The sequence below is a fragment of the Triticum dicoccoides genome, chromosome 1A (genome assembly GCF_002162155.2).
Source record: "Triticum dicoccoides isolate Atlit2015 ecotype Zavitan chromosome 1A, WEW_v2.0, whole genome shotgun sequence".
Taxonomy (NCBI): domain Eukaryota; kingdom Viridiplantae; phylum Streptophyta; class Magnoliopsida; order Poales; family Poaceae; genus Triticum; species Triticum dicoccoides.
This window is the reverse complement of record NC_041380.1, coordinates 85,290,979-85,315,985: the sequence shown is the minus strand read 5'-3', so window position 1 is coordinate 85,315,985 and position 25,007 is coordinate 85,290,979. Positions and strand designations below refer to the sequence as shown.

Below are 25,007 nucleotides of genomic sequence, written 5' to 3'. Positions count from 1 at the left end.
ACTTAGGAAACAAAGTGTATAGTATAAATCTTTTGAATGGAAGAGCTTTAATAAATTGTTGACCTGGTCAAAATGAGGTGACCCAATTTCAATTGAAGAGCTCAATTGAGTGTGAGGTCTTTAAACCTAAGAAGCTTAGTGTTGTAGAGGATATAATAACGAGGATCATCCAACTAAAGTAGAAGGTTGATCAAAGCAGGACTCCCGACACACACGAGGACTAACCACCTAATACCTGGCATACTTGAATGGGACGCCGGCGTAGTTCGGGCGTGCCCAAGGAGGATGGCGGCGAGGCAGTTCGGCCTTCTGTGTCGCCGTGAGGCGGGCCTGACCTCCCGTCGATGCAGGGTGGTTCCGCGGCAGAACTCCTCTTTGCGTGGCGGCAACATCGCTCTCCGGCCATGTCTCCGTGATTGATATGCCTCTGACAAACTATACCATGCCTTTGTGAGCGGTTAAAGTTTGTTTCTATTTGCCTGATCCGGCGATGACATGACACACAAAGGGACCCTCCCGGTGCTTGGCTAACCCTAACTGCTCGCAGAGCCGTGGTATATTTGTCAGAGACATATCAATCACGTTGGGAGTTTTGTTAAAGCGCAAAACGTGACAGGTGCAACTCATGTTCACTGGAATACCGACGTGTTTTTGGCAAGATTCTTTTAGACTACCCATAATGGAAGTAATATAGGTGATAACATCACATTTATCTAGATAAAATAAATGATGTGGCATATAATCAATGAAGAAAAAGAGGCATACGATAACATAGATAGTTACTGTAACATTATACATATCAAAAAAAAATGAATCTACAACCTAATAAATGAAATGATGCATGACACAACACATATGTTACTATCCATTGTGAAGGTAGTAATATAAACTAGTAACATGTGCATGTTACTACTCTAAGTTACTTTCCACTGTGACTACTCTAGAGAACTTCCGAGTCCCGAGTTGGCGCACGATGGTCGTCGCCAAAATTGGAAATAGTGAAGTGCGTTTTTTTGTTTCTTTTTTTCAGAAAAGAAAGAAAGAGGAGAAGTGCACTTTCTGGGCCTTTCCATTCGATATCGTAATGGCCCAAGAAAAGAGAGCGTTTGGATCTCCGCACTTCGAAAACCCCAGGTCCGTCTCCCCGGTCTCCACCGCCGTCGTACCGGCCTCTGCCTCTCCTCCCGCCGGCCGCCGCGCGCCCGCGTCCGGGCATCCTGTTTGCGCGTGGGCCTCGCTCCGTGGCTGATTCGCCGCCTTCTACCGCCGCACGAACCTCAGGCACCCTCCTCCAATCGCGCTTGTTGCGGACGATGGGATGGGCATGGGCAGCCCTCCGGTCCGGAGCTCCAAGGTGGCGCGCCCAAAATTCATCGTCCTCGTCCGGCCGGGCCGGCTCGATCGGCCTCATCATTCGGTGGCGGCCATATTCGACCGCTCCCAGTCCCAGCCACGGCGGGGAGGAGGATGGGGATGAGGCCAGGCAAGAGATGCTGAACAGATGGGCACACCGCGCCGCACAGACAACTTTCAGGGACTACCTCCATGCCAAGCGCGGCTTGTGCCTCACTGACGCCAAGCATATCAGCGAGCGATCGCCCGTCTTCCTCAGCGAGCTGCTGGAGAAGGTGAACAAGGCGGTGATGAAGGCTGCTGATCAGGGTGGGGAGGGGGCGAGATTCAGGTCGAAAGTGAAGAAGAGGGTCAGCAGGGCGCTGGTGCGATTGCTCCACCGGCGCCCTGTCAACGAGTTCAGGCCCTTCTTTGAGAGCATCGGCATCAAGCCGAGCGAGTGCGATTCCCTCTTGCCGCAGGATCTCACATTCCTCATGGATGCCGGGGTGCTGCTCGAGAGCTACCGTGCACTATGCAGTTATGGCATTGCGCATGACAAGATTGGAAAGATATACCAGAAGGCGGCGGAGGTGTTTAGTCTTGGCCAGGGCGTTCTTGAGTCTAAGCTCGAGGCCCTTGAGGGTCTAGGCTTCAGTAAGGCCAGTGTTACCAAAATAGTGATCTCTACTCCTACCGTATTGGTTCATGACCCGGCTGTGGAACTGAAGACGATCTTGCAGTGGCTAGACGACATTGGGATTCAGCGAGACTGGATCGGCCAGTTCTTCACTGAATATCAGTCCTATAATTGGCAAAAGATCGTCGAAGCTCTTCAGTTCTTGAGTGATTTGGGGTTCACCAAGGATGATATTGGTAAAGCGGTGAGGAATCATCCAGACTAGTAGAATGCCCGTGCGTTGCCACGGGCATTCCCATTTTGTTCTGATTGCATATATATACATGTATGGCTGTATAAAACTCTATGAATTTTTGGCCTCTTGCAACGACATCGCCTCGATACCCTTTTAATGTATTACTCTTGTCCATCTCCATCCCTCTCATCTGCAAAACTAAAAATATATAGAAATACGTGCAAGAGATATACAAAGAACAATTATTTGTATGCATCTCTTCCCATTTTGTAAAACTCAACAAGTTTTCAGTCCAGTCCATCATAAAGCTTTGTCAATCGAAATTTTCAAAGCATCATCTGAAGGCATGAAGTTTCATCTCTAATCTAAAGTCAACAATAAACACATTAAAAAAAAGCTCCATATACAATAGGTCGGTTGCTAAATGCGAGCACGTGACCGTTTTAGTCGGGAGTGAGTGGCATTGTGCTTTTTAGTTGAGTGAGTCGCATCTCAATCCTTGTTAGAAATGACTTTGTTAGGGTATGTGATATTTTGCACTAATACAAAAAAGTATGTGACATTTCTCTCATAGCAAAGAAGTGCTTCTCCCTATAAAAAATGCAAACATCTAATCCTTTTATTCTTATCTTCAAAAAAGCAATTCACTCTCTCGCTCTATCATCACACTACAAAACACTCTCGCTCTATCATCACATTACAAAACACTCTCACTCACTTGTCATTCCCCCGGCTTGCTCTCCTCGCTATGGCGTCGCCGCCGCCAGTGTTGTATTCCCTCGATACCACGACATTCGGCATGTCCCTTCTTCTCACCATAGTCTCCCCCCCCCCACACACAGTGTCGCTCGCCTCCTCCTATGTGTCCAAAGCCGATTCCCGATGCCAAGGAATGCACACTGTCGTAGCAGAGGGCGACCACCACATTGTGTTCTTACGTCCATGGTATACGAAATGATATATATCATGTGATCCTTTCGCCTCTTTTTCTGATTCCTTATAACAATATGGCAAGATTTTTTTTTAGTTTTCAAAAGTATTGTTGGCATTTTTTGTTGATTGCTAATATCTTACTTAGAAGGATGCAGTTCCGGTCTCAAGATAGATAATATCTTATTTAGAAGGATGCTTCCATTTCTTGCTTACTAATAGACAAAGCAGCGGTTGGTGGAGGTGTGGGGTCGAGTGTGGATCTGCGGTGCTTCCCTCGCTGCGAGCCATCGCCTCACCGCCTCCTTTGTCCATGCCTTTGTCCAGTACCTTTGACATTGACGACCACGGTGACGAAAAAGGATGATGAGGCCGGCGGAGTTGAGTCCTGCGAAGCAAGATCGGCCTCTAGTTATGCAGACCAACATGTATAGTAAATTGACATGAAAAGGCATTGTGATGTTATCTAAAAATCAGATAAAAATGTTGCATGTTGCAGCTGCACCATGCAATATCTGTTCATGATGAAGAAATTGACTATTAGGAAAAGCAAGTTGGACTATTAACAAGCATATCAGTTCATTTTAGAGCATGAACTCCAAAACCAAGTATAAAGACACCTCAACATGATTCCAGGTGCTAATCAAACCAGATACATAGAAACAGAAAAAATGCGCATTCCCTTAAGTTGAACATTTTCTTACAAATTCTTAGATTGAAACACTAATCAGGATGTACATTCAATCGACGGAAATCATAAACCAGAAAGTCCATTTTCTTAACCAGCAGAATATTAATCTACAAATTATTGTTTGTGGATGATGGGGTATTGTTCCACAAATTGAAATATAGAACCAACACTACAAGCACAACATTAAGTTTATGGGTTCAAAACAGCAGGTGCATCCAAAAGTACGTACAAATGGCCCTAACTTCAAACAAGAGATTGACATGGATGCCCTGTGCAGTATCTAATTTCCAGCAAGTGTGCACAAACACTATCATAATTAAGTTCATTTCTTTTTTTTTAGAAATGACAGCAGTAGAGACTCCCACTGTTAAATTAGGTTATAGAAAATTAAGTTCATTTATCTTATCAAGGAAAAGAACTCAACAAGCTAATTAATAGGGAAAGGGAACTTAAATTATTTCAAAAATACCTATTTGCTTCAGATGACATCTGTTCCTTGTTCAGTGTGTTCATAACAGAAAATTTAATATCTGAACAAAATTCTAAGAGACATTTTATGAGTAAAAATTATAATCAAATTTATTCTGCTAAAAGCATACCTTCCTCTAGAGATTAGTTAGCTGCTCAAGCATTTGTATGTTTGCAAGATTGAAATTAATCAACATTTTTCTGTTGGCACATATGCTAGCTAGCATAACCAGAAAATTAACATCCTACCTACCAGGGAAATTATATCTAGTTTGTAGGACGTATGATGGGTGGTACTACAATTTTTTAAATGTATCATTTTCCATTCCTAGAATAACGATAACAAATAAGACAGCTCCAACTGAAAAATTGCATATAGTTCAATAAATATGAACGTAGGAAGCAGCTCACAAATCTAAGATGTGTTTTGTCCATTGTAAACAAAAATGAGAAAGTTTTGAGGTATATTTGCAGCATGAGGAAACATTGCTTTTCTTTATTCTTTCAACCGGGCACACACCCTGCTCAGTTTTAGTTCGACATGAAGAGAAACAAAATTAGTTCTGATCTAACGGCCAAAAGGCAATTTCAAACATTGCGTCTTAGTAGCATAATATAGATTATGCTAACAAAATAGAAACATGCAGTACTAAAGAACAATTTGATATGAATTTGCTGAAACCGAAACTTATTTTAGTTTGAATATTGAAAATCAATGTTTTTATAATTCTTGAAAGATGAATAATTAAAAAGAGAATCATTTATTTCTTGTACACATGCGTGTTAGAAAAAATGATGATATGGTCAAAACACCCTTGTAATAATCCTTGGGATTATACTCTATCTAGGGTACAACGTTTGGTTGAGTTTTGACTTCAGGCTTGTAACATGCACTTAAACATAAAAAATCTAAAAAATCATTATTTAGCATCGCACTATGTGCACATATATATAGACACAAACATCGATCAGAGGCTTGCTCAACAACTTCATCAGGGGCTCGTCCGCTCGTGAATCAAACGTACACGTATGATGTGCCGCTGGATCAGAGGTACGAGCTCGTGAATCAAATCGAAGCTTACCTTCACAGGACCATATTCCTTTGTCCCAACAAAGCCGTCCACATCGTTGCTTGTGCTGCTGCTGGTGACAAGGCAGAGCGCCAACACTCTGAAGACGTCACTGAACTGTCGGTTCATTGGTGAACAAAATACAGCTATAGGCATTAAAATTGTACCTGGGCATGATACTCAAGATGTTTTTTTTTCTTATTGCATCATGTGCAATTTAAAGAGAGTTGCGGACTCTACAATTTTTAAAGCGTCAAACTATATAAGAGTAATTGCCTGTGCAAGGTATTGATTTTGTCACAATTTGTTAGAGATACATCACATCAAACCTTTAGAATCCATTTTCTCTTAGATCAATAACAAGCAGATCAAACATTAAACATTGGAGACTGGATTAGCAATTCCGTGGAACATCAACATCTCCTATATGCTACCAAGAGAGCAAGGTAGGCAAGAGGAGGACTGGCCATATAGGTCAAGAAAGAGTGTGGATGTATCTAACATTTCTCTTACTTGCTATTGACCATCATTGATCGATATCTTTGTATCTACTTGTCCAATCGAGCATATCACTGTCCCAAAGCTCTCAGTTTCAGGCATAATGCAATGTAGATGCTATGGTTACCCTCACAGACATGTAAGAAGATAAATAAATAACATAAGTTTGACTGAATACATTCACAGTCTGCTAGTACTTCTGAGCTCTAACCCTCTATACTCTCGATATTCTGAATCACAAATGTCTTTGATTGAACAGTAAATTCGAAGAATAACTATTGGCAATTAAATCGATGACCCAAAGTTTTGAAAATAAATAACAATTAGCAATGATCACAGGAGAATTCTTTTAGAATCGATGATCGCAGGAGATCACAGAAGAAGAAAAACATCTCTGCATCCTTTTCGTAATATACATGTGCGGAAAAAAAATCAAAATGATACAATTGTATCTTATTTACCTTGCAAGAAAATGGAGTTCCCATATTTTAATGAAAAGAAATCTGAAGTAGTCCCTCCATATCAGTTCAAATAATACCCTAAAACCATTGTCATGTCAGGAATAGCAGTTCATTATGAATTAGAGCATTCCATATAGAAGGCTTCAAACATGGAATTGGGCTAGAAAAGGCACACTAACCAGTATGTGGAATCATTTTATCCCTCTTTGCTTATCATATGTCTTTACCTGCAAAATAACTGGATATTTAGCATAGGCGAGCTGATGATGTGTGCAGCCAACACAAAATATTACCTCTTCACAAATAGTATAGCACAGCGAAAGACTGTCCGAAGCAAGCCAACAAACTGTTGTAGTCTGGACCAAGCATACCGTTTCAAGTCGTTTTATAGACTGTTCGCTGCTCATTCTTTCAGAAGTATTCATGAACTCTTCACAGAGCTGCACTCTCTCCTCCATGGAAAGCATTTACTTCTTTAACTACATACATACGTCAAACACTACCAATTGTAACAGAGATTTGCAAAAACATATCTACCAACGTATGATGGGCACCACCACCTGGCTCTTCCCCTGCACGATCGGCGTCGATTCCACTGACGGCGGCGGCGCCTTCTCATCCACCGGCGGCAATAGTGTGGAAGAATTGTGAGACATTTATTCAGACCAAATGAGTGTGCAACTTCGATATGGATATGGTACTATTAGAAGGCCATTGAAGATACTTATGCAGAGGAGGCAGTGTCGGAGCGAAGGCAGTAGGCCCTGCAAGTTAATTCACTATAGTAATATTAATGTACAGTCCGTGGTCAGTACTGTGGTGATGTCAAGGCAAGGTCGACAAAGGAGAATTTAAGCAATCTGGAGCTGGGATCTGCGCCGCTGTATCTGCACATCACAAGCATGGAATGGGCAAAGACTTTTTTCGTTAATCAGACGTAGATGTTTTGAATGAAAATAAATTGTTGTAAGTATAAACCAACCTCTACAAACGAGCGGGACGGAGAGTGACTTGCAGATCTTGGGAAGGGAGATGGCGACAGTGCGGTTGTTGATGGGGAGGCCGAAGGCCATGTTGCCGGTGAGGATGAGGCACACACAGTCGGCGCTGGTGCAGATCACCCCGACCACCGCCTTGCAGCACTGCAGCGTCGGCGAGCCCCTGCCGTTGGTGAAGACCGTGCCAGAGGCCACCAACGCGCACTCCAGCGCCTGATTGTCCAGCAGCCGGAGGTCGCACCTGAACCAGACGACGGCCATGCTGCCCACGCCGCTGCCCCGACAAGCTGTGCCTTCGGAAGGACTCTAAAGGCGTGTTCGACCGCCCTGGGGGCCTCTTCAGTGGCGTGGGAAGGCAGTGCCGCGGCCGCCGCCACAAATCACGAGGAGGGTGCCGAGCCTATTTTGAGGCGGGTGAGGATTGAGGATCCATCTCCTCCGCAACTGCCGCTAGGGTAGCCGCCGCTGAGAGGCAACGGGCAGCGAGATAGGCGAGCATGAAACGAGAGGGACGAGGGCGGCGAGTATCGTGTTGAAGATGATAACCATGGCAGTGCGCGGGGGCGGGACGACCGCCCAGGACGCAGTGGGCGGGGTTCCCACTAAGAACAGAGCTGTCATTGGCCGGCGAGTAGCAGCACGTCACTCTGTCCAGCGACGACATCACATTGACGTCCGAAGAGGCCGGGGTCGAGGATGAAGAAGATAGAGTGTCGTCCCGTTGAACTAAAGGAAACTGGTCGACGGAATAAAATTCGCCACGGCACTGCCTTCCCACGCCGCTGCATATATTTGTTGTTAGAAAAGGCGAGGATCGACAATTTAGGAAAATTAGGATTTGGAATTGATTGCTATGATTATTGTTTGATAAGTGTTATCGGATCCTGCCTATTTGTAACATGTCTAGTTTGGAATGTTTGAAAAGGTTAGGAAAGTTTTTATTGGGAGGGTAAAAAAACCAACATGAGGATATGACGGTCGGAGGTGGGACGAAAATAAACCAGATAAAAATAAACCGAACGAAAATGGTGGGACGAAAAAAAACCGTGGACGCAATCCTACCAACTGCTCCATTAAGAGTAGAGATAGCAGCACGTCACTCTGTCCAGCGACGACATCACATTGACGTCCGAAGAGGCCGGGGTCGAGGATGAAGAAGATAGAGTGTCGTCCCGTTGAACTAAAGGAAACTGGTCGACGGAATAAAATTCGCCACGGCACTGCCTTCCCACGCCGCTGCATATATTTGTTGTTAGAAAAGGCGAGGATCGACAATTTAGGAAAATTAGGATTTGGAATTGATTGCTATGATTATTGTTTGATAAGTGTTATCGGATCCTGCCTATTTGTAACATGTCTAGTTTGGAATGTTTGAAAAGGTTAGGAAAGTTTTTATTGGGAGGGTAAAAAAACCAACATGAGGATATGACGGTCGGAGGTGGGACGAAAATAAACCAGATAAAAATAAACCGAACGAAAATGGTGGGACGAAAAAAACCCGTGGACGCAATCCTACCAACTGCTCCATTAAGAGTAGAGATTTGTTGTTGGAATGGTCTGGTGAGATGCTATGAGAAGTGGTTGCCGACATGCAAAGGTTGGGATCTGGGAAAAGGGAGTTACTTGATCTTTTTCTGAACTACCGCAATCTTAAATGCGGGGATGTTGGTAAGAACATATGGACGGGAACACGTTTCTTACGAGACATTGGCATGAGCCATGATGATGTGAACAAGTTTTGGGATTCTCATGGATGGATATTCGGCGCTGCCCCCATGAAGGCTGCGAGCACCATTCTTGGGCAACTCAATGTGGGGAAGGCAAGGTTGCGAAGGATCGTAATGGAGGAACCACGTCAGTTGATGAACTATAAGATTGGCTCAAAGGTCAGCAGATTACCAAGATGTAAACCTGAACCCTGTGCCAAGGAGAAGAGGGAATTCTTAAGACGCATAGGATTTGTTGAAGGCTCGGAAGATATGGAGAAGGCACTCAAAGCTATCCGTGGAAAAGGCGCCAACCTGCAAGATAAATACAACAATTTAGTGGAAGAAGGGCTGGACCCAAAAGATGTAATTTACATGGTGAAGATGGCTCCTCGGATTCTGAATCAGAAGACGGACGCCATTGCTTATAAGATATCCTTCCTTGTGCATGTGGCGGGCTATCCCCTGAGTGCTGTGGCTGCTTTCCCACGGTACCTAGAGTTCACTGTGCACATAAGCAAACTTAAGATGTTGATGTACAGTTGGATGCTACAAAGGGGGCTGGCTGCACCCCAACTTACTCTAAGCACAGTCCTATCTTCCTCAGAAACAGAATTCACCAAGGCTCATGTATATAGGGTTCCCAAGGGTCGTGAAGTTTGGTGGAAGTTCAAGCAGCAGGGAGGTAGCTTCGGCCAAGAGGAGATCAGATGGCTGCGACGCAGGGTGCACCTTGGACGATAATCTAATCGAATGCATGAGTTGGCTGCTTTTTCCCTTTCTTTCTACATTTCCGGCTCGATACAATATTCAGGTGCAGGCCTTCCATAATCCATGCCTCCCCATATATGCCAAGTTCTCTTTTGTAACGGACATGTGATAATCCAGTCCACATGTGTCTATATGACTTTGATTATTTTCTGATTCCCTATGCCCGGTTAACTGGTAAATTGTGGAGTGGCGATCCGCAGACATGATTTGAGGTGATCTTGGTACAGCAATTGGGCAACAATGTATATATTCTTTCTGATTTCTATGGTTTCTTCACTTAGCATGCCATGATGGGCCACATGTCTTCTTTCTGGTTCAATTTCGTAATTTAATCTGGAAGGATTTCATTGGGTTCCTTGATCCCTTTTTGCAGGTTATGGGGACTCCATCTGAAGAGGAAATTCGATTGCAATTTTATTTCAGGCATAGCTGGTACAGTTTTCTCTTTTCGTTGGTGCTTCATTACTGCTGGCAGAGTCCAGAATCCCATTGCGTGGCTAAATAGTTCATGCATGTTTGAAAATGATCCGAATTGCCCACACAATTATACGGCAAAATAAACCAAAATATTTCCATGTAATGTTGCTTCACAGTAGTAGAGTCATGCCAATTTCTTGCAATACGAATCTGATGCCTGTGATTGAGTATAGATCTCCACACCAGTAGTTTGGACCGATCATACCTTGTGTATTTCTGTCCTTTTTCTACATATGATTCCTATTGGGAGGTCCATTTTAACATCGTTTTGCATGACCTACATATAGTACAGGCCCAGGTCAAGGTTCTTTCCAAGTCAAATAAATTTGTTGAAAGCAAGAATGGTAATTCGACAATCTGTGATTTCTTGGACATCCGCAGTTTTCTTAAAGGATCTCTTTTGAAGTTCTATTCGGACAGTACATGCACTATTTGAAGTTTTGAATATCATGTAGCCAATTTTACAGTGTGATGATACTAAGTTTATGAACTTAGCGAACTCAGATGTACATCAGAGTGAAGAGAATGATGGAAGATTACAACATTTTTTTCCAGGCTCGCTGTAAAAATGATTTACCATTGAAAATCCCTTCACTTACTAAGAGCATCTACAACCGGACCCTCCATATCTGCCCAACGCCCGGATGTAAAATTGCCACCCAACTGAACCTGGCAAATCCGGCCCAACCGCCCGGACTGACCGGCACTCCAAAACCCGGCCCCATATCTACGGCGGATATGGGGATGTCGGGACGTGCCCGCCATGTTAGATTCGGCCCACTGTTGCTCATCTGACCCCACATATATTCAACTCAGTCCGCACTCCGGACAAAATCCTAGCAGCAGTCCACTCCACTCCACTCCCCTCCTACATTACCCAAGCTCCTCTCCGGCGTACTCCTTCATGGTGGGCACTAGATCCGACTTTGAGATGTCCGGATCCAAGGACTGGGACCTCATCCCTTGTAGTCCCGAGGAGCAGATGGCCGTCACCGGTGCTCTATGACGCTCCGGAAGGAGTGTGCCCTCCCGCAGTCTTCATCCATCTGGTGGGAATCCATTGCTTCTGCTAAAATGGCGCCAGGATCCATCGGGGCCGGTGGATCACAATGCGTGATAGCGGCCTTGCCAAAAGCGGTGACCACCGCATGGCAAAGCAACACCGATTTGTCGGCAGACCCGTTTAGGTGTCACCTCGTTCCTGCGGCGTCGGCCACCGAATGGAGGCCATATCCGCCTCCATGGTTCGTGACCAAAATGAGGAGACGCGGTGTGCCCGCCGTGTGAGCCTACGGGCATGCCTTGAAGCGGAGGCGGCTTTGGCAACCCGTGAGGCGGAGCCGGCGGAATCGCACGCCAGCATGGGCAACGAGGAGGAAACCCTCTGTGCCTGCATCGCCGAGATGCGACGAAGGAGGGCGGTTCGTGCCATGGCAAAAGAGCAAAGCAAGGCGGTCTCTGCCATGGCCGGACTGCCCCCAAGGAGGAAAATGATGAGGACGGCGACGGATCGGGCAACCCCAGCAGTGAGTAGATCCGCCTCTCCGTTTTGCGTCTTCGACCGCTCCTGCTACATGGAAGACAACAAGGGCAAGGGCGCCCGTGGATAAACTTAGTAGAACATGTCAATTTTTGATAGTTCGATGACATGTGTTGAACTACACATGTTTAACGTTGCATGAGACTAGTATGGATTTGAGGATTTGGTTTGATGGATTCGGTTGTGGACGCATACTTTGGATGCTTGCCCGGTAACTGTCGGCGGATGTGCCCTCCGCGGACGTATAGGGGCCCGGATTAGGCAACTCCGGTCGTAGATGCTCTAAGCTCCCTTAGAAACTGGATCTTGTGAGCTCTCGGGATTGCTTTCTTTCATGACCACAGAATATTGAAATTCTTGGAACTTGAATAGTTTAGGAAAAATGGAGCAAGATTGCTGATCTCCACATTGCGCAAAACACAAACATTACATTGCGATCTTTTCATTGAACATCACACGTGCATACACTAGATGCTTCCACTGCATACGCATCGCTTCCTGTAGCTCATGATCATCCTAGCTCCATTGTTGCCACTCTAGATTCAGCTCTTGCACTCACCTCTCCACTTTTGAAGACATATGCTCTATGTTCTTGGTGCTGGCATTGGCAGAGGTCATTAATCAAGCATTAAGGAACTGAGCCGGAAAAGATCTAGGTCATCATGGGGCTTTCTGCCAGGAGAAAACAGGGTAGGAGTGCGCAGCGCCTGGTGTCACATGGCAGGCCGTGCTGCGTGCATCCGATCGATTGCACGGCGGTGGCGGCGCGCATGGCAATCGCACGCCGTCGGAGGTACCGTACCAGCGGTCGGCGGGAGCACGGCGTGGAGCGAAGCCACCGAGGCGGGGCGATCGTTGGCGGAGGACTATAGGACTAGCATCGGTTTTCCTGCCTAATTTTCATCGGTGGGTCGCCCTGAAACAATTATACCGTACTGCTTAGTAGGATGACATAGGGTCAATTTAAAATAGACGGCTGGTCATATCTCCTCGCACCCGGCAAGGGTGCAAATGCAAAAAAAAATGGTGTATATTATAAATTATGAATAAATTATAAATTGTACATATGTACAAAAGAAAATGTTGTACAGTATGTAGCATGTACAGATAGATGAGTGTGCTAGACATTAGCAAATGGCATTTTTTTTTTTTGCATGTTTGTCTACATCATTTTTATTTCAAGTAAATACCAACATTTTCTGTCTTCTTGCATTTGTCGAGAAAAGAACGTCTTATATACATTTACGGAGAGAACGGGTGTTAGTGGAAGTCTTAAGAAAGACCATGGCTAAAATTACAACGAGGGAATTGTGTGCAAGTCTCGAGAAAGATCATACCCGAGATTCACCAACGCCAATACCATAGAATGAGGGGAATCAAATGAAAATTTGTTCTATACTGGACCCCCGTGACGCCCTCCCTGGTGACTCGGGGGCGAAACCCTAGCGCCGCCACAGCCCTCCCTCTTCTCGCCGCCGTCGCCACTCAACTGGATTCAGGGACGACGTTGGCGAGGCACTGCATCAGCAGTCGCAAGGTGGAAGTGGACATCCCTCGAGTGCGTGGCTGGTGGCGGCTGCCGGGAATGGACTCGGCATGGTGGCCAGGTGATTGTGGAAGTGAGGCGGGAGCGGGCTGGTAGTTGGGCTCCGGCCTGACACACGAGGTACGGGCGCCCACTCTTGGGGACCACACATCTGGTTGTCGGGTGCATTTCTCACCAGATATATCCATCCCAAGCTCGGCTAAGCTAACGGTTGTTTGTGGCCGCAACTGGACGGGCTGGCCGCCGGGGGCATTTATCACCGGATATGACCACCCCGGGCTCGGCTAAGCCAACGTTAACCGTGGCCGTAACTGGATGGGCTGGTCGTGAGGATGGTGGTGGTGGTTATGGACGGCGTGGTTGGGTTCGTGGCGGTGGATGTATTTTTGGCCGCTGGTGGGGGATTAGGTGTCCATGTCGACGACAACAGGGTGCTACCCACATATTCCGACGGTGGGGAGGGGCAAGGGCTTGCGCGGGTGGCGGTTGGCGGGTGATAGACGTACCAGTGCGGCGGTCAGGACCGATCCTACCTTCCATTGACTCTTGTGCTCGAGGTGAATGATTGCGTTTGCAGAGGGTCTCCTTTTGGACATGGCGAGGACGCTCATCATGGCCTGCCAGGAGGGTGGTAAAGTCTTGTGCTCATGTGCCGGACTCGAAGGACAGTGTGTCGAGGTGAGGCACAATCGTGACGCTTCAAGCGAAAGCCTAATGCCGACTTGGTCGACGGCGATGATGGTGATACCATCGGGCATGTGAGCTTTCGTCAACCGCTCTTGGTGTGCTCTGGGCGAAAGCCTAAGATCTATCTTTAGATTGGATGACGACGACATCTGCGATGTCGCTTTCCTCCTTGGAGGCGTTGTCTTAGAGTCATTGGTCCGCTATTGGTCGTTTTGATGTCTCGTTGAAGCATGGTGCGTGTTTTGGGGTGTCTGGTTGTGGCGGTGGATCTAATCTATTGCACCGGTCTTTGCCTTGGCCATTCTGGTGTTGTTGGTCTACCTCTCTGTTGGGGGCTCGTGGTGGTGGTGAGCTCTCGGAGTTTGGTGCCCTTCGATGAGGTTTGAGGTTTGGTTGCCTCATAGTGTCCTGGTTGTCTCTATTTGTGATGCTGGTCGTGGTGTGGCCCAGAAGAGTGCAGAGCCGTCTCGGTGAAACATTGCCCTTCGGCATGGCATGCGGCTCACCATGGATCCTGGTCTTTGCCAGTGAAAGACCTCCATTTTTAGATGTTTCTTTGTAGGGTTTGTGTCCTGCTTAGAAAGACAAGACAGTGACGGCTCCCTGAAGATGAAATAATGTTCTCCCTATCTAGCCCCTCTCTGATGATGCATCTAGCATCGTCACAGGGTGTGTGAAGGTGTGTCTTCGGTGGATCTCGCAAGATTCGGTCGGTGGTTGTCTTTGATAGATCTATTCGAATCCAATCTTCGTCCGTTGTTTGTGTCTTGAAGTTTCAAAAAAGAAAAAGAAAAAATGTCTTACATCATGAGACCGAGGGAGTGGCGTCTTTGACCAGTTTTTAAAAATGGAATAGATAAATCCCGAACGTTCGGAGTTTAAGCATGTCATCCTGAACTTTTTTAATGGCAACTTTGCTGAGAGGTGGCAACTTTAGTTGTTAACACATGACAACTTTGTTTCAGGTCGATTTTTTGTCAGAAAATTGCCATGTTTGTCAACAACGCCTTGATCAAAGTTGTCATGAAAAAAGTTCAGATTACATAGCATGCTTAAATTCCGAACGTTTCGGGACTTATTGAGGTTCTAAAAAAAAGTAGTGTCTTGACCCAAGCACATCCCCGCCCCACTCCATCCCTCGTGGTCCAGTCCGCCGCCCGCCGGCGGTTTTAGTGGACGAGAAAAGTGTCAGGGCCAGTCTGCCCGCCGGCGCCGTGCTCCCCTGGACATGCCGCCCAATCCTCAACCGAGCTGGACGCGGCAGAGCTTTGCAGCGTACGAATTCGTATCGGATTGCCAATTCGTTTGTGCGTTTGCCAATCTCATTAGCCTCGCACCGCAGAGCAGAGCAGGAGAGAAGAGACCGATTCCGAGAAGAATGCAGTCTCTCTCAGTACTCAATTCGATTTAGCAGTCCCGTGCCTACATAAGCGCGCCCAGAGAATCAAGGAGAAGCCATCGCAATCAGGCGAGAGCATCCTAGCTCCTACTGTAGATCGGAAGCACTTCTCACGAAAATCCGGTCAGTCTTTTCTCGCCGATCGATGGAGATGGAAGGCGAACCATCAGCGATCTTGCCGCTGCCGGTGCTCGTGCACGATCTTGGAACCCGTGCCGAAGATTCGCAGACGCAGTACAGCATCTCAAGCCAAGCCTCGAGCGCGGCAGCCGGCGGCGTGCTGCGAGACCACCGGTGTTTCGAGACCCCGCAGGGCTGGGTGCTCGCGCTGGACCCTGCCTCCCTGCAGACGTTCCTGTTCTGCCCTCAGGACGGCGAGAGGGTCCGGCTGCCGCCCTTGGAGGAGGCGCTCCCGCTGCGCTGCAAGTGCTTGCTCTCCAACAGTCCCACCGCGAAGCCAGGCTGCGCCGTCGTCGTGGTCTTTGATCTCGACGACAGCAAGATGTGGACGTGCAGCATCGGGGCGGCAAGCAGGTGGGACAGCTACCGCTACCAGCTCACCGTGTTCCTCGACGGCGACGTGCCCCGGGACAAGAACATGGCCAAGTGCCATGGCATGGCGGCCGTCGGCGGCAAGATTTACTACGAGATGACCGGCGACGAGCTCGGGTTCATCCGTTTCAACGATGATGATGGTAGTCCGGAGCTCGACGTCATAGCTGTCGACATGGTCGATCTGCCGCTGAGCATGCCGACGGCGGCGACCTACTTGGTTGAATCCTGCGGCGACCTCTTCCTCGTCGTCATCTTCTTCGACGGCGACAACGTGCACAAGATAGCGGAGCATGCGGTCTACAGGATGGACTTCTCGAAACCGGCGTGGCGCAAGGTGGACAGGGGACAGCATCGGTGATGATAGAGCGTTCCTTACTCTCTTGGTGGAGATAGGATTGGGATCTCCAGTTTCGGGGCGTCGTGCTCCACAGCTTATCACACTGGTGGTGGTGGTCTGCGAGGCAACTGCATATATTTTCTGAATCACATGGCCATTACTGAGAACTTTCTGCATGTCATCGACGTCGGCAACGGGACTCAACAGGTGCAGCGGCCTTTCAGGCACAAGGGTTATCTGATGCCAGTTCGACCGCCGTTCTGGTTGGTACCTACTGAATGAATGTACCCCATGATATATATAGACAACATATATGAATAAATTTGAGCTTGTACTTAGTGTCAAATAGGTTTTCGGATCCACGTATTATTGTGTCATGTCTATGTATGTAATATATATATATGTCAGGCTAGTTATCATCTTCCTCAAAATTACAGACAACTTTACCACATTTCTCTAATTTGACATTACAAGCTATTGTAAGTCAAGCCATCAGAGAACTATTGTAAGTCTGTAATGCCCCCTTTATGTTTGACTTACAATGCTCCCTTTATGTTTGCCTTGAAAATATCAGTCGTAAGATACACCATAGTTCTCTGGTGGCTCCCTTTATGCCTGAACATTTATCAGTCTCCTATTTGTTCTTTATGTTTTCTTCTACCCGGTTTTTCTCCGGTAAAGAAATATAAAAACGTTTAGATCACTACTCCCTGTACTAGTAATTAAAGATAGTACTCAAAGTTCGTGCAGGTTTTAGTTGCTCCCTGCAAGACTTGAGTTTTCAAGATGGCAGTAAATTATCCCGCTTGCTCTCCAACCTCTACAATTTCTTTTCTTTTTTTGCGGGAAAACCTCTACAATTTCTTGCTTAAGGTCCTGTTTGCTTGGGTTTTTGCTTCTGCTTTTGCATCTTTCTCACTTTAACAAAAAAGAGCCTAAGCAAAAAGCACCTATTTAGAGGCTTTTTGGCTTTTTTTGTCAATGAAAAAGGCAAAAGCTCATCTTTATTACTACAGCAGTTGTCAACAACGATCAAAGACACTAGCCATATTTGGAATGAAAACACTTCACACACGACACTTTGCTGGACAACACTTAAACGATGGCTAATCTAACAGGCTGGTATTTGAAACGGAAACGCTGATCCAAGTTTTACAAACGATTTCACCTGCCAAGTTTTACATAACTCTGGATTCCGCTGCAAACCTTTTCGCATTATCATCTTCAGTCCAAGTTACAACCAAGTGACTCCGCTGAATTGGTGCGAATATAAACAGTAGCTAGAAACGACGAGTTGCTGGTCGTAGGCATTGAAGCAACAAAATGGGAATCGTCGTTACAAGCATACGTTCCGCAATATCACCCCAGGCCAACCGAATTCAAAAGATCATACGCAGGGAAAGAACACCAGCAGGCATACTAGGCCCTAACCTACAACAAAGGAATCCCAGATCAATGCCTACATGAGCTTTTTGCTTGTGTCAAACAAAGCCAACAAAGCAGTGGTGGAAGCCTGCTATATTATCACGATGCCTGCAATGTCACCGAGTTCACAGTCAAACCCGCATAGTTGTTTTGTCACCCGTTAAGTCTTTCTAGCGTCCCGTATATGGAAGATAAGCTGCAAATAAGATTAACAAACAATGAGAAGATCCATTTATGTGGGTTCAAAAGAAATTATTAGCAAATAATCACCTTGACGCCCACATAGAAAGTAGAGAATATGATGCCAAGTGCAGGAAGGGCTGCAGAAACGGAGTCATGTATTAGCTACATAGTTTGTGTACATTTCACCAACGAAACTGTATTACAAGTAATGGATGTGAACATATAACTCACCATCCTTGTGGAGCATCCGCGACATCAGAACCTTAATGCCTGACGGCCCTACAACGTAGCCAACAAGGTTTGCCACCTACAAGCATTGGACATGTCAGGACCAGCAGTTTGCTTACAACCAAGAAGGTAAGTAGTACTCCTAGCTGACTAATCTAGTGTGTAGCTCATAATCTCTCCATGTCTCAAGATTGTGCAGAAAATCATGACTAATTAACACTCAAATATAAAGACGGAAGTACCATAAGGGAGCTGACTGTCACAGCACCAGCAATTACACATAATTCACGATGAATGAACCGCCCAAGGGTACTTTTTGCCTGCAGGAAATGTTATTTTGGAAGTATTACTTGCTAACAATGAAAAATTGAAGCGTCTAGAAAGAATGCTAAAAGATATATGCGTGCAGGAGAGAACAAACATATAGACTTGAAACATCAAGCATAAAAGGAACAAGACCACACATTGTTGTGGTACTGCAGATACCTAGACATCATGTTAACTTTGTTGTTTGGACATTCAATTTGTATGTCTTTCTTAACTTCAGATTTAAAGAGTGTCCAACTTTCTCCAAACAAAAAAAGTAAGTTGATACAGTAACCTAAATTTAGTCACCAGGCAAGCGGTTCAGAAAATCTGAAACTTGATAACAAGCAGATAAACTGCAAGGGCGGCCAATAATAACCTTCGGAGATTACCTGGAAGTTGTTGGAAAAAGACTTGATCACTATTTCAGGGACAAAAAATAAGCATGTTAACCATGCCCATGAAATAAGTTTCCTGTTTAAGAGAAAGCAACCAAATGGTCAATGTAAGTTACACAAGTTTGTTCGCAACTTGGATGTTTACAAGACTTAAGGAGATAGTTTGAAAGGTACCATTCCAGGTCATGCCACACTGCTACGAATGTGAATACAATCCAGACACTAATTAGTTTTCTTCGAGACCCACCAAGAGGTATGTAAACGTACCTGCAACAAGAGATGGATAATGAAACTTACACTCTGGGATTAATCAATGCCTGTGTATTGACTGCAAATGCACCTCTGTATAGACATATACCAACTCTAGAGCTCCATGCATGGGCCATGGGATTAACTATATCTGAACTTCATGCACTTTTTATTCAAGTAGTAGGAAAGATTTGTTAATCATTATATACATCCCATCCCATTACAATATGTATATACATCAAAGTGCAGTGATGCTATGAATAACAGTAAACTAGACGGGAAAATTTGCTAGCATGGTACCATGATACTTAAGCTGGCTACTTCTACACAGACCTGACCAGCCATCTGTTAAAGGAAGCATGCCAGCTTTTCCAGAAACTCTCCAGGTCAGGACAATTATTTATGCACCTAGGCATGTTTTCAGGTGTCTCAACTCCTCCTACCTGTAATAAAATGCTAAGGTTAAATCCTTGTCTGTTTAGGTTCACTTGAATTTCAGCACAAACAAGAACATTTGTCCAGCAAAAAGGACATAGTGAAGTCAGTTTAGCACAAAATACAACAAACTGAGAGTTATCACTTCAAGAGGAAGTATGCAGTGCTGCAAAACGAACTGATGGTGCATATTGAGTACAGAATTTCAATGTTGTATTACCAGTGACCAGAACCTGAAGTAGCGCCAAATAAGGAAGAATTTTAACCACATAAAGAACAACACCTGCATAGGAGCTCCAGTGTGTTAGCTAACAAAAGAGACAACAGAAATAGTAGAAGTGACTAATGTGGTAGTCTAGTGCATCACAACCCATGCAAAAACCTATGAAAATGCAATGTTGTTACAGTTAAGGCCGCGCTTGGTTCATTGTTTCTCCACCGTATTTATTTTCCACCCGTAACCTCTTCCATCCGCATTAAACTGGGTACCCGCAAAATCCGGGTGGAAAGGAAACGGAGTGCGGGAGGTGTGTATTCTTTTTCCAGGTGTAAGGCAAAAAAGGCCCCCTTTTAAGGATCTAGACAACCAACCAAGCGGCTGACTCCGAGAAGTGCGTATTAATTTTCGACCTGGATGTTTTACGCCTGTAATCGTCCATGAAACGATGATCCGATCGCGCCCTAAACCTGTTCAGATTACACCCGTTCAAGCTCTGATGCAGGTTCCAGCAAGGGCCTAGAGAGGCCCAGCCTAGAAAAGCAAGGCCGTGTCAAGGATGACAAGCCTAAAAAGGCAGGCCCAAACCCAAAAATCTTTTTTTCTGAATAAAGTTAACAAACATTATCTAAATTATTGTTATAATTTGCTGGGCTTTTCCAGGCATCTGGCTGAGCCTGCAAGTTGAAAAACTGGGCTTGAGCCCAGAAAAATCACACTTGCCTCACTGCCATGAACATTCACAGGTTAGTGGCAAATGGAAACTTCTTTACTTTTTAGTGGAAATGGAAAACTTACATGCAGGTCACTTAATTAATAAGAATTTCGCTTGAAACAGAAATAATAAGCACAAGTGAGAATATCAACTGCCACACGCTCACCCTAAGTGACTACCGATGAATATCAACTGCAATGTGTATAATCTTACCCCATAACTAATGATGAAGATCTCAAACGGTGTCAACTGCCGCCATAATCGGCTGCCATCAGAGTATTTAATTCAAAATTCAGAATGGGTATCATGATAATCATAATAAAGGATTATCGTAATGTATAAACAGAAGTACCTGACTACAAACGCGTTGTAATGGAAAAAGTGTGTCATGACTTCGATTAGAAGGAAATTTAGGATCCACCTTAGTCCATAACAACATATCTGCCCAACTGAATAATTTTTCTGAGGTACATCTAACTGCAAGGTCGCTACATAAACAACCGGTTAGTAATATGTAACTGGGGGATCTCTGTGGCACCAAAGAGTAAAGCCACTGCTTGAACACACAGATCAAATCTTCTATGGACTACTGCAAGACAGTTTTTAAAGTCACCAAGTACAATTTGAAATTGAAATCAGTTAGTGTTATGTATGGTCGATGCCATACATGAACCGAAGACCTACCATTCCTTTTTCAAGCTACTAAGACTCATAGATGTTTCATTCGGAATGTTGCAAATTATTTATGTATTGTTTCGATTATGTAGCCTAAGAATCAAGTAATGTGAAAAAATCCTTTCGTAAATCATAATCCATAACCAAAAATCATTCAAGTTGTTGTTTTCAGCTTTCGAAATTTAAATAAGACAAATCAGCTACAACAGAAAACTACCTGGATAAAAGACTAACCTGAGCTGCAAATGCGTTGTAGCTTACAACAGGTCCAGCAATATAGAGTGGAGCATATGTTAGGTAGCATAAATATGTTAGGAATGTGTATTTGTCAACGCTGAGTCCTTTCTCCTGCCAAGAACAATGTAATATCTTATCACCAGACACAAAGAATGAATATTAACTCAATCTGAGATAAAGACATGTTTAATATATTGACCGAGGCTTGAAATTCCGTAATGCCATGATGTGCAAAAAGGAGAAAAGGGAATAGTAATATTGAGACCTGCTTTATATGCATCTGCCTATAGAAAATAACAGGTAAATCTCAGGTCAACAGGACATCGACCATTCATTTATGCTTGGAAATTACCGACATCTCTAAATAAAATTCCCAGTTCCATTCTTCCATGGGTCAACACCTAATCTGTAGACAAACTCAAGAAGTACAATCTAAACTAACAGTGGGTCTCTCTTTTATCACTGCCATACTACACATCACCTGGATAATACACATTCTAACTTAACTGGTACGAATAAACTGGAATAATGAAGTACCTGCAAAGCAAAGTAGCATGTCTTGCCGGAATAACAAACTTCACATTTCTGCATGTGTTTCTGTACCAAGAGTACTCATGTCAGCACAGTCCAGTATGTGACAAGACAAGATACTGTGCTGTGCAAATGGAAGATGATGGTATGACAGGGATATAAATATGTCCAATGTATGGTCAAAAACAAAATGAAGGATCTTTCTTGTCATTTTCATAGAAGTAAATTGAGTCGAATTTTTTTTAGAGAGTTAATGTTGGCAATTTAAGTTCGAATTTGAGTAGTTGAAAACACCACAAATACTTCTTGGACTAGAATTCACATCTGAATTTGGATGTACATCCACGTGTTCACGAGATTAGCTTGATTTCAAATCCAAACTACTTAATAAATGTGTGAAAATTAGAAAAACCCTGTTTCTAGCTATCTGTGTATTTTAAAGCATCTCATGGATACAAAACTTAATATGCATAACATAGGACAAAAAGCTAAGTTATCAGGGTACATAGTACCTTGTGATCAAAGTGAGACGAACTAAGTGTCCAGCAGTAATCACATCCAAAGCTAATCATCCGTAATACAACTGTCACATGAAATGGAGAAGGGCATCAAAACAACAAATTTGATGATAACGGCATATGTCAACAATCCAGATAAATTAGAAGAAACACAAAAGGCACAAAATATGATGCATAAACAGTATGATGAACTATATATATGAAGTAACTGTTGTGATAGCCAGATCAAACCTACACAGCAGGACAGTTTTCTATATGAGGTAGTCAAGTTCTATGACACTTGATCCCACAAAAGCAACCATAACGAAACGGTGTTCATTGACTTGATACAGGGGAGGAAAGTAGCCATGTAATTCGATAGCTTAAGTTTACTGCCTCATCGGTTCGAAACTCTGAGATCTGAAGAATCTGTTCCTACCAACTGAAAAATATAATTTAACACAGTTCATGTGGTAATAACTCATGGTCTCTAGATGAGATCTACATGAACTGCTTATAAGTCTAGTTTTGCAATTCAAGTATTCAACACAAACAACCCTCCAGAATTTAAGCCTTTCAAAACCTCCTAACTACTATTTCAAGTGAGAGTAACCCTACATTTCCATACAGTAAGCATCAACAGCAAAATTTGTCAACACTTTTTCAATCAGAGTCAAACCAAGTAACAAACACGACATGGAAATCGTACCAAAATTGAAGCATATGTGCCATCGAAATGTACCCCGATAGTTATCAAGGAAAGCCAGTTGTTGCCTATTTATATGAACATAAATATCATCAGAACCTAAATGAAAAGGAATCTTACTAAGGGAAAGTGCAAGAAGCAATACAGCAACATTAAAAATCTCACCCGAACAATGAGAATGAATAGCCTTCGTAGACCCGGTTAAGTGTAAGCATAGCTAAGTTGAAGCTCCATATGATGCCAGTGCAATATTTATATCGAGCAAATAACTACAAACAAAAGATTGTGATCAACAACAGATGCTAATTTGATTCATATCAGGAGACCAAATGTGCTGATGCTTCACAAAGTAAATGATAAATGGTGTTTCTTTGTTTGTTTTGACCATTCTCTTAGCTTAGCAATTAGTAGATTCATCAAATAACCATTAACCAAACCTATACCTGTAGAAAGAAGAAATCAATTTGGTCACTGCAGCCTACATGATCGAGTTCAACTGATGGTGCCACTTGCTGGTAGATGATGTAGACTCACATAGCAGATCAGGTGTAAGCTTGGCTTTCTTCACCATGTTCATTATGTCAACTACTCGATTCTTAAATGGAGTAATTGTTATGGTTAACAGGTTTGCATTCGTGAATGGAACATGAATAATAAAGACAGCAGGCTTGCACTTAAATGCACACATCAGCGGACCAACCAAACAAGTATTGTGCCTAGACAAAGTTTCTAGAAGAACTTGAGCCACTAGAAACAAATGGTTGCTTTTAACTGATGATGATTCAGAACAAGAGTTTCAGCTAGTGAACCAATTAGCCTACCATGTCCTTCCATTATTCGTTTCCTAAAAGTATCTTTATATGCTTACACAGACAACAGACGAGAAAAATTTAGACAACTGAAAAAATGTCAGAACAATAGCTTTGATAAAAAAATGTCAGCACCGACCTTGACTATGGCGTAATTAACCCCTGCTATTACAAGAATGAAGCCAACACTGTCACATAAGTAAACAAGTTAGCACGTTTATTTAAAAAAAGAGAGAGAGAGAGAGAAGGGGCATAAAACTAGGATCGGTCGGTCGCCTACCAAGCACCATGTAGGTAGCATAGATAGATCAGGGACAATATAAGCCAGACCAACGAGGCCCCTCTGCCCTTCAAGCTACAGCCGTATCGCAGCCCTTTCGCCACGATTAGAAATGCAGCCATTACAACGGTGAGAATAGGTAAGTTCCCACGGAAGTTTCTCCATTGCGCGTCAGACGAGTCCTGCGACATCCACACGAGGAAATCATACCGGGTGGCTCTTGTTAATCCTTGAGGTGAACTGAAAGAGTGAAGGCGCGAATTTACACACGTTCAGACGGCCGGGGATTGATCCAGCTCTTAGGCCGTAGAGTTTCCCGGAGTAATCTGCGCGTCAAGAGAGAAGAATGCGATGTGATGGCGGGCAGCACTGAGATGGTGTCAACGGAAGAGTAGGCGGAGGGGGGTGGGAATGGCTGGTACCGCGGGCGAGGCGAAGCGACCTCTGGACCATGGCGCTGTAGAACACCACCGCGTAGGCGCACAGCGCGGCGAGCTCCAGCCGCTTCCACGGCACGCTGCTCATCTTGCTTGCACCGGGAGAAACCGGCGAACCGGGGACGGTCATAGAGGCGCGGGCGGCGAGGATCTACGGCGGAATGGGGCCGCGGGGCGGGACGGCGCGGTTGGCCGGCCCTGATGGTCGCCGGCGGGGGAGATGCGGGGTTGTGCCTCGCCGTCGGATCTAAAAAACTTGGGACCAAAACCACCTCCCGTCAAGCCGCCATCGCTGAACTGAAGCTATAGAGGCGTATTCCCAGTCTCCGCTTTCAGGG

The 25,007-nt window shown here is 44.7% G+C and overlaps 1 protein-coding gene, 1 long non-coding RNA gene and 1 pseudogene across 2 annotated transcripts; 1 reads left to right on the top strand and 2 right to left on the bottom strand.

Moving 5' to 3' along the window:
• Positions 1 to 1,313: 1,313 nt before the first annotated feature.
• LOC119266958 lies at positions 1,314 to 9,773 on the top strand (annotated as a pseudogene).
• On the bottom strand, positions 3,469 to 6,738 carry LOC119267049. Its single transcript, XR_005132265.1, has 5 exons — positions 6,619 to 6,738; positions 6,505 to 6,552; positions 6,326 to 6,403; positions 5,379 to 5,483; positions 3,469 to 3,525 (listed from the first exon to the last, which is right to left on the bottom strand). It is a non-coding gene; the product is annotated as an uncharacterized LOC119267049 (long non-coding RNA).
• A 7,759-nt stretch (positions 9,774 to 17,532) lies between the features above and the next one.
• On the bottom strand, positions 17,533 to 24,948 carry LOC119364614 (putative membrane-bound O-acyltransferase C24H6.01c). Its single transcript, XM_037630099.1, has 19 exons — positions 24,655 to 24,948; positions 24,503 to 24,558; positions 24,233 to 24,414; positions 24,092 to 24,140; positions 23,309 to 23,412; positions 23,147 to 23,211; positions 22,453 to 22,523; positions 21,947 to 22,006; positions 21,407 to 21,520; positions 20,850 to 20,974; positions 20,711 to 20,762; positions 19,786 to 19,848; positions 19,464 to 19,573; positions 19,056 to 19,148; positions 18,876 to 18,957; positions 18,420 to 18,497; positions 18,181 to 18,256; positions 18,037 to 18,086; positions 17,533 to 17,962 (listed from the first exon to the last, which is right to left on the bottom strand). Exons 1-19 carry the CDS (start codon positions 24,797 to 24,799, stop codon positions 17,927 to 17,929), a joined length of 1,611 nt encoding a protein of 536 aa, XP_037485996.1. The 5' UTR covers positions 24,800 to 24,948; the 3' UTR covers positions 17,533 to 17,926.
• Between the last annotated feature and the right edge of the window lie 59 nt (positions 24,949 to 25,007).